The sequence below is a fragment of the Bos indicus genome, chromosome 4, assembly GCF_029378745.1.
Source record: "Bos indicus isolate NIAB-ARS_2022 breed Sahiwal x Tharparkar chromosome 4, NIAB-ARS_B.indTharparkar_mat_pri_1.0, whole genome shotgun sequence".
In the NCBI taxonomy this organism is placed as follows: domain Eukaryota; kingdom Metazoa; phylum Chordata; class Mammalia; order Artiodactyla; family Bovidae; genus Bos; species Bos indicus.
Window position 1 is genome coordinate 118,783,531 of NC_091763.1, and position 16,097 is coordinate 118,799,627.

General features: G+C 46.4%; 1 protein-coding gene across 2 annotated transcripts in view; it reads left to right on the forward strand.

The window, feature by feature from the left end:
• UBE3C (ubiquitin protein ligase E3C) overlaps positions 1-16,097 on the forward strand; it is a 115,269-nt gene that overhangs the window by 58,751 nt on the left and 40,421 nt on the right. The window contains exons 14-17 of one of the 2 annotated variants that reach the window (XM_070788501.1): positions 9,587-9,691; positions 10,744-10,831; positions 11,139-11,233; positions 12,083-12,215. In XM_070788501.1, the coding sequence (XP_070644602.1) occupies positions 9,587-9,691; positions 10,744-10,831; positions 11,139-11,233; positions 12,083-12,215 (421 nt within the window). Of the gene's footprint in view, positions 1-9,586; positions 9,692-10,743; positions 10,832-11,135; positions 11,234-12,082; positions 12,216-16,097 lie in introns of both variants that reach the window. The other variant, XM_070788500.1, reaches the window with a different exon arrangement.

Sequence of the window (16,097 nt, forward strand, 5' to 3'; positions counted from 1 at the left end):
AAAAGGGTGCTTGACTTCCCGTGAAATTTCTGCAGCAAACACACCCGTCAGCTAAAATCGCTCATTAAAGGAGCAAGAGCAGAAGAAATGCATTTCCCAAATTGAGCGCTAGATTTACAGCCCGCTTAGCGCCGGCGACCTCTGCACACTGTGCTCAGCTGGAGTCGTCAGCTGTCCCTTTGGGTCTTTTATCACTGCTTTGTCAAGCTATCTATTTAATTGAAAGAAGTTAATTGAATGAAAATGATCAACTAAGCTTGTATTAATATTGCTAATGGAACTTTCTTCTTGGCCATGTTTGGAGAAAGATGTCAAGCTAGACTTTAGGAAAGGCCCATTAATGCTTGCACTTAACCTGATGGGCTAATTAAGGGCTGCTTATTCATCCTGCGAGCCCACGATGGGCTCTGTGCGGCCCGTTCTGCCTGGTTTTACAACACATTTCACTTCTGAGCACCAGCATTAGTAGCAGTGAGAGTAACTGATAATGTTTTGATTGCACTGAATACAGTACTAATGCATCATTGAATTTATAATATGTGCGGATTGATGTAATATATATTTGCACAATTTATTTTAATTACCTGTCTCTGTATTCCTAAGTAAACTCTTAAGGTCACATGTTGAGCCCTTAATATGTCCTTGCTTAAAGACTAACACTTTTGCATCTTTTCTAAGTTAAAATAAGCTATGTCACCCATTTAAACTTGTAATTCTTGTGTAAGCTTTTCCTGGACGTGGCTGTTAATGGTAGCATATGTTTTTCTTTTAACAATCTAATTAAACTCTGGGATGTTTGTTAGTAAAACTTTCCACTATGCATGTTATCAGGTTTCGTGTACAGTATCAGATACTTTCATTATTTTATAGCACCTGTTCACAGTCTTGTAATTTTCAAATACCGGGCCTTATCTTTAGCACCCAGAACCTTCTGAATTTAATCATGCTGTATTAAGATGTTTTTCCCCAGTCCTGCTTTATTTTGCATAAGCATTAAGTGAAAATTCTGTAGTGAATTTGTATTTAGGCCTCAAAATGATTCACTACTAGTTTATTAAGGATTGCAGGGGTTTTGTTTGTTTTAAAAATTAGCGTGAGCATTCACCTTTTCTGAAACAGGATTGTCTTTAGGTTTCAAATTGAGTTATGAAGATCTGAATTTAGAGCAGACTTGTTTGAAGACAAGTTTTTGAATAAGATTCCTCCTCTTTGTGAAGATTTTGTTGTTATCGTTCTGCCTGCTGTTGAGCTAAGCCCACCCCCCACCAAAAAAAAAAAAAGAAAAAAATCAAGGCACGGTCTCTGAACAGAGTCAGCTGATATTAGTTATTTTCTTTTCAGAAAAAATTGTCTTTAATATGAAGTAGAATTTAACTCTCAGTGGTTGCTGTCTCAGATGGTGTTCTGAGGACTTCACAGGGACCAGTCCACGCGAGCGGTAGTTCTGTGAGGAGGGTGCGGCAGGCGCCCTCGTTTTACAGATGGGGACACTCAGCCCGGGGTGGCGTAGCCAGCGTGTGGACTGTGCTGCTCCTCTCCACCGCCCCTGGGAAGTGTGACGACGAAAGTTTAGCATTTCTGTATGTTTCAGTGTCACATTTGAGGTGAAGAATTCAAGGAATCGAATCCACCAAAGAAAGCAGTAGCGTTTTGCAGTAACTGCCTGCATTCTGCTGATTTTGACAGAGCTGCGCGTGAGGAGACCTGGCTCCTGCAGCCGCCAGCCATTTTCATTTTTAGCTCCCGATGGTCCTCCCAGACTGGTCTCCTAGAGGGGCTCTGGGGCTGGTCACGGAGCAGACCTCTGAGTGGATGGAGGCATCCTTCTTTGTCACTGTAGGAACCGAGGTCCGTTCTGAGCCCCACACTGACACTGCTAAAACAGTTTGTACGTTTATCAAATTTATCAGCTTCTCTCCGCATGTAATTTACAGCTGTGACTGCGTTAGCCCTGGCAGGAGACAGGAACTCCTGTTTGATGTGCTTTTGTGAGCAGCTGCCAGGCTGCCCTGGAGTTACCCCGAGGGGGGAAGTTGTGCGGGAACCTGCCTGCTTACTGCGCTCATCTGTGCGCAGAGGGACTCGGAGAGGAGGGGCTTTCTCCTGCCTGGTGGTTGATTTGGATTTTTCAGTGTCAAAAAGACTGTTTAAAAAGTGAAAACAGAAAACCACAGCAGTGCCCTAGCTGTGATTGAACCGTGCTATCATTGACTGTCAGTGTGACCAGTGAGGCAGATCCAGGCTTCCTCTAAAGTGGCCGAGCTGCCTGCCATGTCTTTGTCTTTGAAAGTTTTTTTTGGCTTTGGTTTTGCCTACTCAATAAAGTGGATACCTTAAGAAGTAATTTTGTAGTATTTTAAACATGCTGGAGAATACTAATAACTAAAGGCTCTATAAGACTAGGTTAGCCATCGACAACAGGAATCCGTATCAGATACTTAATGACTTTTATGGGCTGGGGTGTCATTACTGTCAATTATTTTAAACACACACAGTGTTTATCCCCAGAACCCTGGCTCTGCGCTGTGCTGGGGAGCCATAAATGAAATCGGGCAGTCCCTGTTCTTCGAGCATCACTACATAAGGAAAGAGACTCGGCAGGAGAGCTGAGAGCACGCAGGATAGACACACAACCGCTGAAGTCATTCTGAGCTGACGGTCACATGGGGAAAACCATTCTGGCCTTCTGTAAGAGAATAATCTTAGAGCTGGTACTTCACTGGTTTTTCTTGTATTTTGTTTTTACATATTCTTCACTAGGAAATCAAAATCTAAAAAACTCTTTATTATATATTGATCACATCACACATTTACCCAGTTAGATACCCGTAAATCATGTGCCTTGTCCTATGCTTTGTTTTAAAGTTTTAAGGTAATTACCTAAGATGTTTGATTTTGCCCACTGCATTTAAGATCAGAAGATTATTACAGGCGCCTTTCCAATTGTGGAGTATATATGCTTTTCTTTGGTTGCACTAATAAAGCTAAATATCAGTGATCTCCTCTTAGAAATGTCATAGTTGAGTGTTCATAGCTTTAAGTCCTCATCAGATATATTATTTATGTGTGTAAATTTATTTTATGATGTAAAATGTGTATTGCTTAAGACTATTTCCCTAAGGTCAAGATTTTCTTGCCATCTTGATAGCCAGTGGACTTTAAAACATACAGTAATCTTGTGAAACAGTGCATGTTAATTTAAAACCTTGAGCTGGGACAGTTGTCAGGTGTGACTTTCATGAGACATCTGTGTGTTTCTAACCAGTTGTCTGCTTGGTCTTTGAACATTGGGTTTAAGGGACACCTGCTCGTGGGTGTCACTGCTTGGTTTCCAGCTGTGTGGCTGCCTGGACCCCAGCTCCCTAACAAGAGAGTGACCCCAGGGCCCTCAGCAGTGACAGCCCGGAGTCCTGGCCACCAGACCACCAGGGAATTCCTTTGTTTTTCACTGTAGTGGCATATAATCAGTCAGACGTAACAGTTTAGTGCATTTCTGAATATTTGCTTAAACAATCTTGTTAGTTCTCAAGTATTTATCTAAGGTTTAGCTCCAGCATGGAAGAGCATGATACGGGAGCCGAGTGAAACGCATGCATAAATGTGAAAGGGCGCATTTATACTGTGACAGTCTCCTAAAGCTGTGTGTTGCGCTGGCGCATCTCAGTCACCCTGGTGTTCACTTGTTGGCTGCCTCTGTTCATGTTTCTTACTCACTGGTTCTCGGGTCTCACTGTCTCAGGGTCTCCTCAGGGCCGGTTGACAGCTGCTGCCTGGAGTTAGCGCTGCTGCTGCTGGTGCCCTTTGCGGGTGCTTGTCAGCGGAGGCTGCAGGCCCGGGCGCAGTCAGTCCCGCGGGGCAGGCGTGGTGGCTCCTGTCTCAGTGTGCGGACTTGCACCCCGTGACTGGAGGCCTGTTCACGTCTAAACCTGCCAGTCTTTCTGTGTCCGTACTGTCTTCTGTAGCAGGCATATCTGCGCCGGGAAATTTGATAAAATTTACTGAGAGGAAAACTGTCTTTTTGATCTCAACACTGGGTGTCTGTTGATCCAGTTTAAACTTGTTACTCCAGTTTTCATTGCCTTTGACATCTCGCGTCACTTCATGTGGTTTTTTAATGGTTACTTCTGTGAGCTTTGGTTTTTCAGCACTAAATATTTCTAGCAGCTGGTGGTACTAAAAATGAATGTACAGAAAGGGAATGTGTTTAAAGGTGTTTTGAAATCACAGAATTTGAGTTTTGTCTGACTCTTTGTGACCCATGGACTGCATCACGGCAGGCTTCCCTGTCCATCACCGTCTCCCAGAGCCTGCTCGAACTCATGTCCATTGAGTCGGTGATGCCATCCAACCGTCTCATCCTCTGTTGCCCCCTTCTCTTGCCCTCAATCTTTACCAGCATCAGGCAGGGTCTTTTCCGGTGAGTTGGCTGTTCGCATCAGGTGGCCAAAGTATTGGAGCTTCAGCTTTAGCGTCAGTCCTTCCAATGAATATTCAGGGTTGGTTTCTTTTAGGGTGTACTGGTTGGGTCTCCTTGCAGTCCAAGGGACTCTCAAGAGTCTTCTCCAACACCACAGTTCAAAAGCATTAGTTCTTCAGCCCTCAGCCTTCTTTATGGTCCAGCTCTCACATCCATGCATGACTACTAGAAAAACCATAGCTTTGACTGCATGGCTTTGTTGGCAAAGTAATGTCTCTGCTTTTTAATATGCTGTCTAGGTTTGTCATAGTTTTTCTTCCAAGGAGCAAGCATCTTTTAATTTCATGGCTGCAGTCACCATCCACAGTGGTTTTGGAGCCCAGGAAAATAAAATGTACCACTGTTTCCACTTTGTCCCCCATCTATTTGCCATGAAGTGATGGGACCAGATGCCATGATCTTTGTTTTTGAATGTTGAGTTTTAAGCCAGCTTTTCCTCTCTCCTTTCTCCATCATCAAGGGGCTCTTTAGTTCCTCTTCACTTTTTGTCATTAGAGTGGTATCATCTGCCTATTGTAGTTGTTATTTTTCCCAGCAGTCTTGATTCCAGCTTGTGCTTCATCCAGCCCGGCATTTCACATGATGTGCTCTGCATATAAGTTAAATAAGCAGGGTAACAATATACAGCCTTAATGTACTCCTTTCCCAATTTTGAACAAGTCCATTGTTCCATGTTCAGTTCTAAGCGTTGCTTCTTGACCTGCATACAGGTTTCTTACAAGGCAGGTCAGGTGGTCTGGTATCCTCGTCTCTTAAGAATATTCTACAGTTGTGATCCACACAGTCAGAGGCTTTAGCGTACTCAGTGAAGCAGACATAGATGTTTTTCTGGATTCTCTTTCTCTGATCCAACGGATGTTGGCAATTTGATCTCTAGTTCCTCTGCCTTTTTAAAATCCAGCTTGTACATCTGGAAGCTCTCGGTTCATGTACTGTTGAGGCCTAGTTTGAAGGATTTTGAGCATTACTTTGCTAGCATATGGGTTTCCTTGGTGGCTCAGCAGTAAAGAATCTGCCTGCAATGCAGGAGACCTGAATTCAGTCCCTGGGTTGGAAGGATCTCCTGGAGAAGGGAATGGTAACCCACTCCAGTATTCTTGCCTGGGGAGTTCCATGGACAGAAGAGCCTAGCAGGCTACAGTCCATGGGGTCACAAAGAGTCAGACAGTACTGAGTGACTAACACTTTGTTCTCATGTGAGATGAGTGCAATTGTGCGGTAGTTTGAGCATTCTTTGGCATTGCCTTTCTTTGGGATTGGAATGAAAACTGACCTTTTCCTGTCCTGTGGCCACTGCAGTGTTTTCCAAATTTGCTGGCATATTGAGTGCAGCACTTTCAGAGCATCATCTTTTAGGATTTGAAATAGCTCAGCTTGAGTTCCATCACCTCCACTAGCTTTGTTCATAGTGATGCTCCTAAGGCCCTCTTGACTTCACACTCCAGGATGTGTGGCTCTAGGTAAGTGATCATACCATCGTGGTTACCAGGTCAATAAGATCTTTTTTTGTATAGTTCTTCTGTGTATTCCTACCACTTCTTCTTAATATCTTCTGCTTCTGTTAGGTCCATACTGTTTCTGTCCTTTATTGTACCCATCTTTGCATGAAATGTTCCCTTGGTATCTCTGATTTTCTTGAAGAGATCTCTAGTCTTTACCATTCTATTGTTTTTCTCTATTTCTTTGCATTGTTAACTTAAGACGGCTTTCTTAACTCTCCTTGCTGTTTGGAACTCTGCATTCATATGGGTTTTTCTTTCTCTTTCTCCTTTGCCTTTCACTGCTCTTTTCTCAGCTGTTTTTGTAAGGCCTCCTCAGACAACCAGTTTGCCTTCTTGTGTTTGTTTTTCTTGGGGGTGGTTTTGGTCACTGCTTCCTGTACAGTGGTACAAACCTCCGTTCATAGTTCTTCAGGCACTCTGTCCACCAGATCTAGTACCTTGAATCTCTTCGTCACCTCCTCTGTATAATCATAGGGGATTGAATTTAGGTCATACCAGAATGATCTAGTGGTTTTCCCTACTTTTTCAGTTTAAGTCTGAATTTTGCCATAAGGAGCTGATGATCTGAGCCAGAGCCAGCTCCAGGTCTTGTTTTTGCTGACTGTATAGAGTGTCTCTATTTTCGTCTGTGAAGACTATAATGAATCTGATTTTGGTAATGATCCTCTAGATCCAGTTAAATTTTCATGGTTTCTTAAAATTTGTATTTTTCTCTACAAGTTAGAAAAAATAGTTTAAATAAAGGACAAAAATGTTCTTAGGAGATATGACATTTCTAAAATATTTTGGAAATTCGTCATGGCTCATATTGCCAAATATAACATATAAGAATATGTGTCACCCAGTTAAATTTGGATTTCAGATACACAGCAAGTGCATTTTAGATACAAGTATATCTTGTGTGATATTTGGGGCACATTTATACTTTTTAAAACCCTGTATTTGAGATACGCTTTGAATAAAGCAATATTTGAAGATAGTCACACTAAGAGTTCTGTTTGCTGCTTGTCTGCGAGTCAGCTTCACTGGCTGAGCCGTGCTCTCCCTGCGTCTTCAAGTCTGGTTTCCTGTCCGCTTTCAGAGGCGCTTTTCCGCAGTGGCTTCTGCTGCCAGCCCTTCCTTGCTGGCGCTCAGGCCCGGCTCACCCTGTGCCTTGTCCTTGCCTCCTTCCTCCCCTCCCCCACACCCATCTTTCTCTTTCCTTTTGTTTTTATAAGGTTTTATGTATGTATTTCCTTCGGGCTGTGCTAGTCTTCATTGCTGCAGGGCCTTGGGAGCAGGGGCTGCTCTCCAGTGGCCATGACACGCTTCTGGTGGCGGCGGCTTCTCCTGTGCAGCGCGGGTTCTCGGGCATGCGGGCTCCGGGGCTGTGGCTCCCAGAGTTAGCTGCTCCGTAGCATGTGGGTTCTTCCTGTATGAGGGATCAAACCCGGGTCTCCTGCACTGGCCATTGGATTCTTGACCACTGAGCGTCCAGGCAAGCCTTCTTTCCTTTATTTTTGAAAGAGGATACAGTGATACCAGGATAGGACATTTTATGTTACTTCTTTTTCATCTGTAGAATATCAGAGTATGGAAGGGAATGCCTATATTGAAAGTGTATGTTCGGTTTCACAGTAATTTAAAGTAAATTATGGCATTAATTACTTCTGAAGAGTTGGATCATGTTTGCCACCTCTGGAACAGAACGTCCTCGGCAGGAGAGGTTGGCCGGTGTTGAACGCCAGGAGGTGGAGGACAGCGTGTCTCCTGGGGTCAGGCAGCTGTGGACGTGAGCAGATGACTGCTCTGCAGAGCGCCATCTCCTCAGCTGTGCTGTGCAGAAGTGTCAGGACTCGGAGGGGGTGTGGGGGCGATGGGTGAGGGCCACAGGCGAACGGGTGCCTTTAAATAAACACATTAACTGTCAGAAGGCGCGGCTTTTGTCAGCAGTTGTGGGTGGTGGATAAATTTCAGCACAGTAGCTGTTACACCTGAATTCACTTAGAGTACCAGTGTGGGTGTATGAAAGGAGAGATGCTGTTCATCGTGCCCAGGGATCCTGCTTCTGTCCCCACTGTTGGAAGAGTGCCTGCTGCTGCGCTCCGTGTGAACCCCGCCGAGTTTGTCCCGAGCCAAGAGAGCACGCAGAATGTAGCTCACTGAGGTATCCTTCCTCCTGGGGAGCAAAACTGGGAGACACCCGGGAGTCCGTGTGATAGGTCATCGGCCACGCCCTGCTGTGACCAGCAGTTAGCCAGGTGGAACCGGACTCGCAGGCCACTTCCACTGCGCTTGCTCAGTCGTCATCAAGCACCGCCTGTGTGTGGCCTAACCCCCGAGCAGGCGCCGCCGCTGCGGGTGGAGGGTCACACGCTCTCACTGCTTACCTGTGCTGGTTTCTTGCTGATTCAAAAAGGACATGCCGTAGCATCACAGTAGGCTTTAAGATGCCGTGCAGTGGACGTCACAGCAGAGTTGGCAGCATATGCCCACCAGTGTGAAAGCTGTGTTCTAGATCTTGAGTGGTTTTTACTGGTGTCGTTTTGACCGGGTGGCCGAGCTCCTCAGGTGTTACTTTTTCTCTTTCCTGGTTATATGATCCAGCTGGAGTCTGTGTCGGGGAGGCCTGAGATAGCAACCAGGGACCCCTTCTCTCCCACTTTGGTTGGACACAGAATGACATTTCCTAATGCTTAGTTCAAATTGTATTTTACTGAATTGGAAGCAGTGTGTACAGAAGCTTGGCTGACTATCAGAAAACACGGTCAGAGTCACTAAGTACAGAGTGCTTGCAGGATCCTCTCCTGCTTACAAAGGCCTTGGTCTTGTGAAGACCCTTTGGTCTCCCTGTTTTATGTTGGTTTATCTTTGTTTACTACACACGCATTTCTGTTCCGTGTGTAACATGGTGTCTTCTGAAGCCCGACAGTACTGTTAGGGTCTTTAATCGCACATCACAGGGTTTAGCACTGTCAGTCGGGGGTGCCGACTGCGCTTCTAGGCAGGCGGTCGTATTCCGTGTCGGGGGGCTCACGGCAGGGCTCTGTTTATGGAGGGGCTGATGTCCCCTGAGGGGGCAGCAGTGTGGTCTGGGCTGGGATAGCGCGTGGCGTGGCGTTGGGCAACCAGAGCGTGCGGGAAGGCTTTCTGAAGGAGGGTCGGCTGGGCTTGTGTAGAATTCGGGGGGTGCAGACGAACAGCAGAGGCTTCCGTCCAGGGACACTGGAAGCACCTCTGGAAGGTGCAGAAGGCGCGTGTAGGATGCTGCCCCCCTCCCCCGCACCTCAGGTAGAGCGCTTTTCAGGAGAGTTAGCGTGCTTTAACCTCAGGAAAGCCGCTCAGGTGAGCTTATACATTGCCACGTTGTGTTTGAAAAATTGCCGCCTCCCTCGTAGCTTTTAAAAGTCAGCCCTTGCACGTTTGCGTCATTTTCTGTCTTTGTACAGAAGCTTCCTCCTGTGGTCACAGAGCGAGACCCTCCTCCGTGAGCGGGTTTGCTGTTGGGAGCAGCCCCTCAGGGAGGACCCCCGTCCCGGGCGCTGAGGGCAGCCATGCGTGCTTCTGCCTCCAAGCTGTGCGGGCGTCCCCGGGCTGCCTGCCTCACCTGGTCCTGCTCCCCCCTCAGGTCATCACCAACCTGGTGAAGATGCTGAAGTCCAGGGACACGCGGAGGAACTTCTGCCCCCCCAATCACTGGCTGTCAGAGCAGGAGGATATTAAAGCAGATAAGGTATTCCTGGAAGATCTTTTACATATTTTTCATTAAACTTATTTTTTCAGTTTGTATCTTTTCTGAGAAGAATAAATCTTTTAAGGTTATTTATCATGTAATTAACAATTAGGAGTAAACTTTTGTTGCTGACTCTTAGATCACAGAACACATAACAATATTACTGGCTGACACATGCATCCTGCATTTGTTGTTAATCCTAATTTGCTTTAAACCACAAAGTGTATTGACGTGTAATGGTTTTTTGGGGGAAATTGAAAAACTTTTGCTTTTATTGTATCAATATATTTTTGGTATTAATACTTAAAAGAGATGGAAGTTATTTGTGACTTTCTAAAGGGACAGAGACAAATGTGAATATTACTAAGATCTAGATGTAAAGTAAATTCAGTAGTGTAACCTGTTCTGAAATAATGAAAATAACATTACCAAAGGACTCAGGGTGTTTTTAAACACATGACTGGATTCATCTCAGAATCTCGGGGCTGGGGGCAGAGAGTGACTGGGTATGTAAGAAGCACGACTACAGAAGTGTTAGAGAAGAGACACATCAGGAGCGTCTCAGGAGCATGGCTCTGTCCGCACACACGCTGCATCTTTGCATTAAGCTTGTGGCTGGCGCCCAGGCTGAAGAGCTGCGGCCGGTCCTGTAGTGGTGAGGGCCTTGGGGTCGTGGGCCTTTCTGACGGGTCGGATGAGGGGACCTGAGAGACAGTGGGTCAGTACTTACAGCCTTATTTGGCTACTCATTCACACAACTTGTTTTAGTCATGAGAACGTGAATATTTGGTAATGGTAATAAATTGCTAGATTTTAAGGTGATCTGGTTTCTTTGTAAAGCAGTCATTTTGTGGTGACTTACTATGTCCAGATATTACATGTTGTTGACTAGAGCAAGTAGCGATTTCCCTGGAGTGTGTTTAGGAAAAATAACTGCAGTGTGACAGTGTGAAAGCGTGGCCCGCATCGGGGAGAGTGTGAGAAGGTCTCCTGGGAGGGAGCGGGCGGGTCTGAAGCCAGGGCCGCGCACTGAGCAGGCTGTCGCCCCGCAGGTCACCCAGCTCTACGTCCCGGCGTCCAGGAACGCGTGGCGGTTCCGGCGGATGGGGAGGATTGGGCCCCTGCGGTCCACGCTGGACGGTGAGTGCCCTGCGCCCGCGCACCCCCGTGCCCCGAGCTGGCCGAGCATGGGCTGTGTGCTGCCGCGTGCGCCCTCCGGGCTCCTGGCCTGTGGTCTCTGACTTTAGTCATCCGGGTCAGGAGTGTCATCGCCGGAAAGCGCCTCGTGCCTGGGTAGCCAGCCCCCACCCCCACCCCCCCCCCCCCCCCCCCGGCAGCCCCAGTAGCGCCCCCTGTGCCAGGGTGTCTGTGAGTGCGGCCTGGCAGAGCGCAGCCCCGAGTCTGGAGGGGACAGGCGGGCTCACAGGGCATTCTCTGGTTGCAGTAGGTCTGGAGTCTCCGCCGCTGTCCGTGTCTGAGGAGAGGCAGCTCGCCATCCTGACCCAGCTGCCCTTTGTGGTTCCGTTTGAGGAGCGGGTAAAGGTATGCTTCCAGTTGGTTCTTTGCAGATCGACTCAGCCAGTTCAGTGTGAAAAAGTAACACCAGTGGGAGATTTTCTAAAGCCGGCTGGTGCCTGTGATTGAATAATGTATTTTCTTACTAGATTGTAATAGTTGACCATGGTTTATGAAAGCATAACCCAACCAAATACCTCTTGAAAGATGTTTTGTTTGTATTCACCAACTTACTTAGCGAATTTCTGAAAACTGCCACACTTCACTACTTACAAAACAGCTTCAAGAGGGTGTTTTTAGGCCTGCCCACTCTTCTCACAGAACATTTGACACTATTGACATTTCTTCATTAAAACACGCACATTAACACAACATTGTAAATCAACTATACCGGTAAAAAGTAAAAAAGGAAACCTCACACACACTCGCACACTCGTACACACATGGCGTCACATGGCTCCTGACCGCCCTCTGCTGGACTTCTAGCGTAAAACCAGCTGCTGGGTTTTTCTCACCCGGGGGCTCGCCCTACTGATACCAGCATCGATGCACTGCTTCTCTCAGCTGCTCTTCTTCCTGCTCCACCTGGAGTTTTATAGAAGTCTCCAGAAGGAAGTACCGAAAATGTGCCACAGCATGAGATTTTAAAAGTTTGTTGTGAAGTGGGGAAAAGGAGCAATATTACATAAATACTGCACCTTTATTGATAAGCATAACATCAACATTTGGTATCTTGGCCTTTAAAGCTTGCCTCAGAGTTTATGCCTCAAAATTTATTAAAAGAGTTAAGGTTTATTTAACAGTTTCTTCTTCTGGCTGCTTGTGTTTGTAACAAAATGTTGTTTGCAAGTAAGCTTATAATTTCTCCTCTGTTAGATCTTTCAGAGATTGATTTATGCAGATAAGCAAGAAGTTCAAGGAGATGGTCCATTTCTGGATGGAATTAATGTCACAATAAGAAGGAATTATATTTATGAAGATGCTTATGACAAACTTTCCCCTGAAAATGGTATATATCATTCTCTGTATGTGTTCATATGGCAGGGGGAGGCGGAGGGGGTATAGGAAAGGGTGATCATTACAAAAATTAGTGTTGATCGTCTTATTCTGTGATGACTGTTTAAAACAAATTACGTCAGATTTGCGGGAATGCATATCTATTATCAAATAATAATTCTAAGATTGGCAAGTACTTATTGCTACAGAAGCCTTTGAGATACTGTTTTTGTTTTTGTTTAAGATAAGAAACTCTTCCTGCCCCCAAAAATGTCTTTAAAATTTAGTTGACAAGCTTTAATTATAAAAATGTTGGTGGAGAGGCATATACAGACTGTATTTTGTTTATAACAGTCTATGTAAATATCATAAAATGTAAGCCAAGTTAAATATACTCAACACCATTGCAGTCCACATTTCTTGATAAAAAGGTAAGTGTGCTTCAGTGGCACTTGTATTAGATAAAAGAGGAGTACATCGTGACGTTACTTTGGACGGCGCTTAGAGGTGAAGGACACATTCTTGTCTTTGTTGATCTCTGGCACTCAGCCTAACAGTCTTCGTGTCACCGGTGTGCTTGCTGATGGTTCAGCTTCAGAATTTGGTGTCCGTGCTGTCACCTGAAATGACTGTTACATCGGTGCAGGTGGTGCGAGGCTGTCAGATGTGGGGTAGCAGTTGCCTGTTCTAGGGCAGCAATTTAAGTTTCTTCCAGAAAAGCAGAGCCTCTCATTTTGAATATGTTCTCTCTTCTCAGATAAAGAGCTGTTTTTGTCATTTTGTAGGAATGGCAGAGGAAGGCTGACATCAATCACTTGTTCCCTTACTCTGTTCTCGATTTTGTGTGCAGAATTTTTGTTTTTCGCATAACTTAGTCTTGTTACATAATCTATGCTGTAGCCCGCTAACGTCAAGTATCGCAAACTGAGGCAGACTTTGAGCTCCAGTCTGACTGCAGACTGAGTGCTCCACTGTGCAGGGTACTCTCACCTGGGACGTCATGTTTTCAAAGCTTTTTGTATAAGCGAGGCAAAAACCAGATACCCTGATTCCTAGTCTAACACATTTTGGGGAAGAGCAAAAGCTCGCCCTCCTTTGGGACCTGCAGCTCCTTAGAGGCGAGCCACAGTAGTTGTGCTGTGTCCGTGTTGCTGTGCTGGCAGTCCTCTGTCTGTGTGTCCCGCTTCACTGAGGGCCTCGTGGTCTAAGCCAGGGTCCCCACAGCTAGCACTCAGTAGATGTTTGTTGAACTTGTGTTTGAAAACAAGAAAAACGAGCTGTAACAGGCTGTTAAATTGGCCACGATTGGCAGAGTGTTCAGGGAGGAGCCGAGGTGTGCTTGATGCTGGAGGCTTCCTGAGACGCAGGACGTGAGGCAGGACTTGGGAACCAGGAGCCCAGTGCCACGTGAGGGGTCACGGGGGAGGGTGTGGCTGTCCACGGCAGACCAGCTTCTGTGCTGGTAAACCAGGGCTTCCGGCAGGGGCTCGAATATGTCTGAGCTCTTCAGCCAAAGTGAGACTGTGTGTTAGCAACAGTTTTCAATTAACTCTAAAACTGTTTCATGGAAAGTATGCCGTTACTGCTCAATGACACAAGCCCCATATTCCTAGACACAAGCCCCAGATTCCTAATGACTGCTTAAGCTTGAGAGTTACTCAGAAGTTGGCCACACGCCAGCTCTTCAGTCGTGCATGCTGATAGCCTCACCGAGTTTAAAGAATTTGGAAAAATCATATAATATCTATATTACAGTGCTTTAAATCTTTAAAGTGTTCTTTAAGTCTGACCTTATCAATTAAGTTTTAAACCATATATTTGATATTTTGCTATGCAGATTGTAAAATTAAATATCATCTTAGTATGTTTAATTTACTTACGGAAAATTGGTTTGAAGTGCTTTGTTGCCTAGTCATTTACATGTAATCAATTAATATGGTTTTTCCATATATCATCTAGTCACAGAAGCAAATAGTGGCCATTCCTTATGGGCTCTCGTATCTCATTGTCGTCTCAGAACAGTCTTCTGAGTTGTGGGTTTCGCCTCCTTTGACATGCGAGCTGACGTGGTGGAGCTCAGAGCAGCTGGGTGGTCTCTCTCACAGTTGGGAGCTCGGCGAGCAGGGTGACGTGTGTTTCTCCATGTGGACTGTGGGCAGGGAGCGCGCCTGCCCTCGGAGCCCGTGGCTCTGAGAGAGTGGAGCGGGCGCCTCCCACCACGGCGCTCTCCGTGTGGCCCACTGTGTGGGGTGGTGGCTGGAGCCATGCTGGGCTCCGTTCCTGAGAGCACGCTCTGCTCCTGCGTGGTGGTTTGGTTTTGTTTAATGGGCAAGATTTGTTACCTTGTTTTTCTGAAGAAGAAATGATAACAGGGTAAAATCAATGTCCAGTTGACCCTTGAACAATGCAGGTTTGAACTGTGCAGGTCCACTTAGGCAGATTCTTTTTTTTTTCCCAAGAAATACATTGGCAAACTTTTTGGAGATTTGTGACAATTTCAAAACACTGGCAGATGAACTACTACTACTACTACTAAGTCGCTTCAGTCCTGTCCGACTCTGTGCAGCCCCATGGACTGCAGCCCACCAGGCTTCTCCATCCATGGGATTCTCCAGGCAAGAACACTGGAGTGGGTTGCCATTTCCTTCTCCAGTGCATGAAAGTGAAAAGTGAGAGTGAAGTCGCTCAGTCGTGCCCAACTCTTAGCGACCCCAGGGACTGCAGCCTACCAGGCTCCTCCATCCATGGGATTTTCCGGGCAACAGTACTGGAGTGGGGTGCCATTGCCTTCTCCCAGCAGATGAACTACTCAACCTAGAATACTGAAAATATTAAGAAAAATTTGTCATGAATGCATGAAATATATGTAGATGCTAGTCTGTTTTATCACTTGTTGCCAAAAATATGCACAAATCTATTATAAGAAATTAAAGTGTATCAAAACTTATGGAGACAGAGGACATCTGTAGGGCCCCCGAAGCTGGGAGGGATGGAAACAGGCACCAGGTGCTGGGGGGAGTCGGAGCTGTGGGAGCCGCCTGTCTGCATGCAGTCCACCCGGACGATCAGGGCCGCCTCTGCTTGCTGCTGCCCGAGCCCAGTGTAGCCGGAAGCTGAGCCCCACCTCCGCCTGAGCACACCCCGTGCCAAACGGAGTCCAGTGGAAAGTGCCCGCTTGCACGTCCCTGTGTCTCCCTCATGGCAAGCGCAGTCCCGTGAGCCCCAGAGAGTGCTGCTCATGGCGCTGGGTGCACTCCCTGGGCGCAGGGAAGAGGCGGGACGCTCCTGGGAGATGTCCAGCTGTCTGGTCTGTGTCCGCAGCTGTGGGTACCACCCCTGCAAGGCAAGGAATCCAGCGTGAGGACCACTGTCAGGGAAAGGGAGACAAAGGAAAGGAAATGTGTGAAGATGTGGCGGCAGCTACATGCAGGCACAAGAGCTTGGCACTTCTTGTGACATCCCTTATCTCGTATTGAAGGCGTGCTCAGGACACCATAAGAAAGGCATTCCTGCAGACACGATTTGAGAAAAAGCGAAGTCCAGATGTATAATAACGTTTTTTCTTCTATGCATGCTTTTACTAACTCTGTTTAATTTCCAGTGACGTTGATGTAATTAAAAATTACTAAGCAATTGTGATATGTTATTTTCATAATATTTTAAGTTTACATATTTATTTTTATAAAATTCAGGATGGCTTTATGAGTGTAGAAAGCAGTCTGGGTTTAAAGGTGCCATGAGGACAGGAGAAGCAGCACCTGGCCCCCACGGGCAGCAGAGCGCTCCCCGCGCCATCGGGACGGTCACTGAGAAGAAGGGACAGCTGCCTGAACAGGGCTCCAGCCAGACAGCGGTGCCTGTTCTGGGAAAGACCGCCCCAAAGGACAGTTAGTAG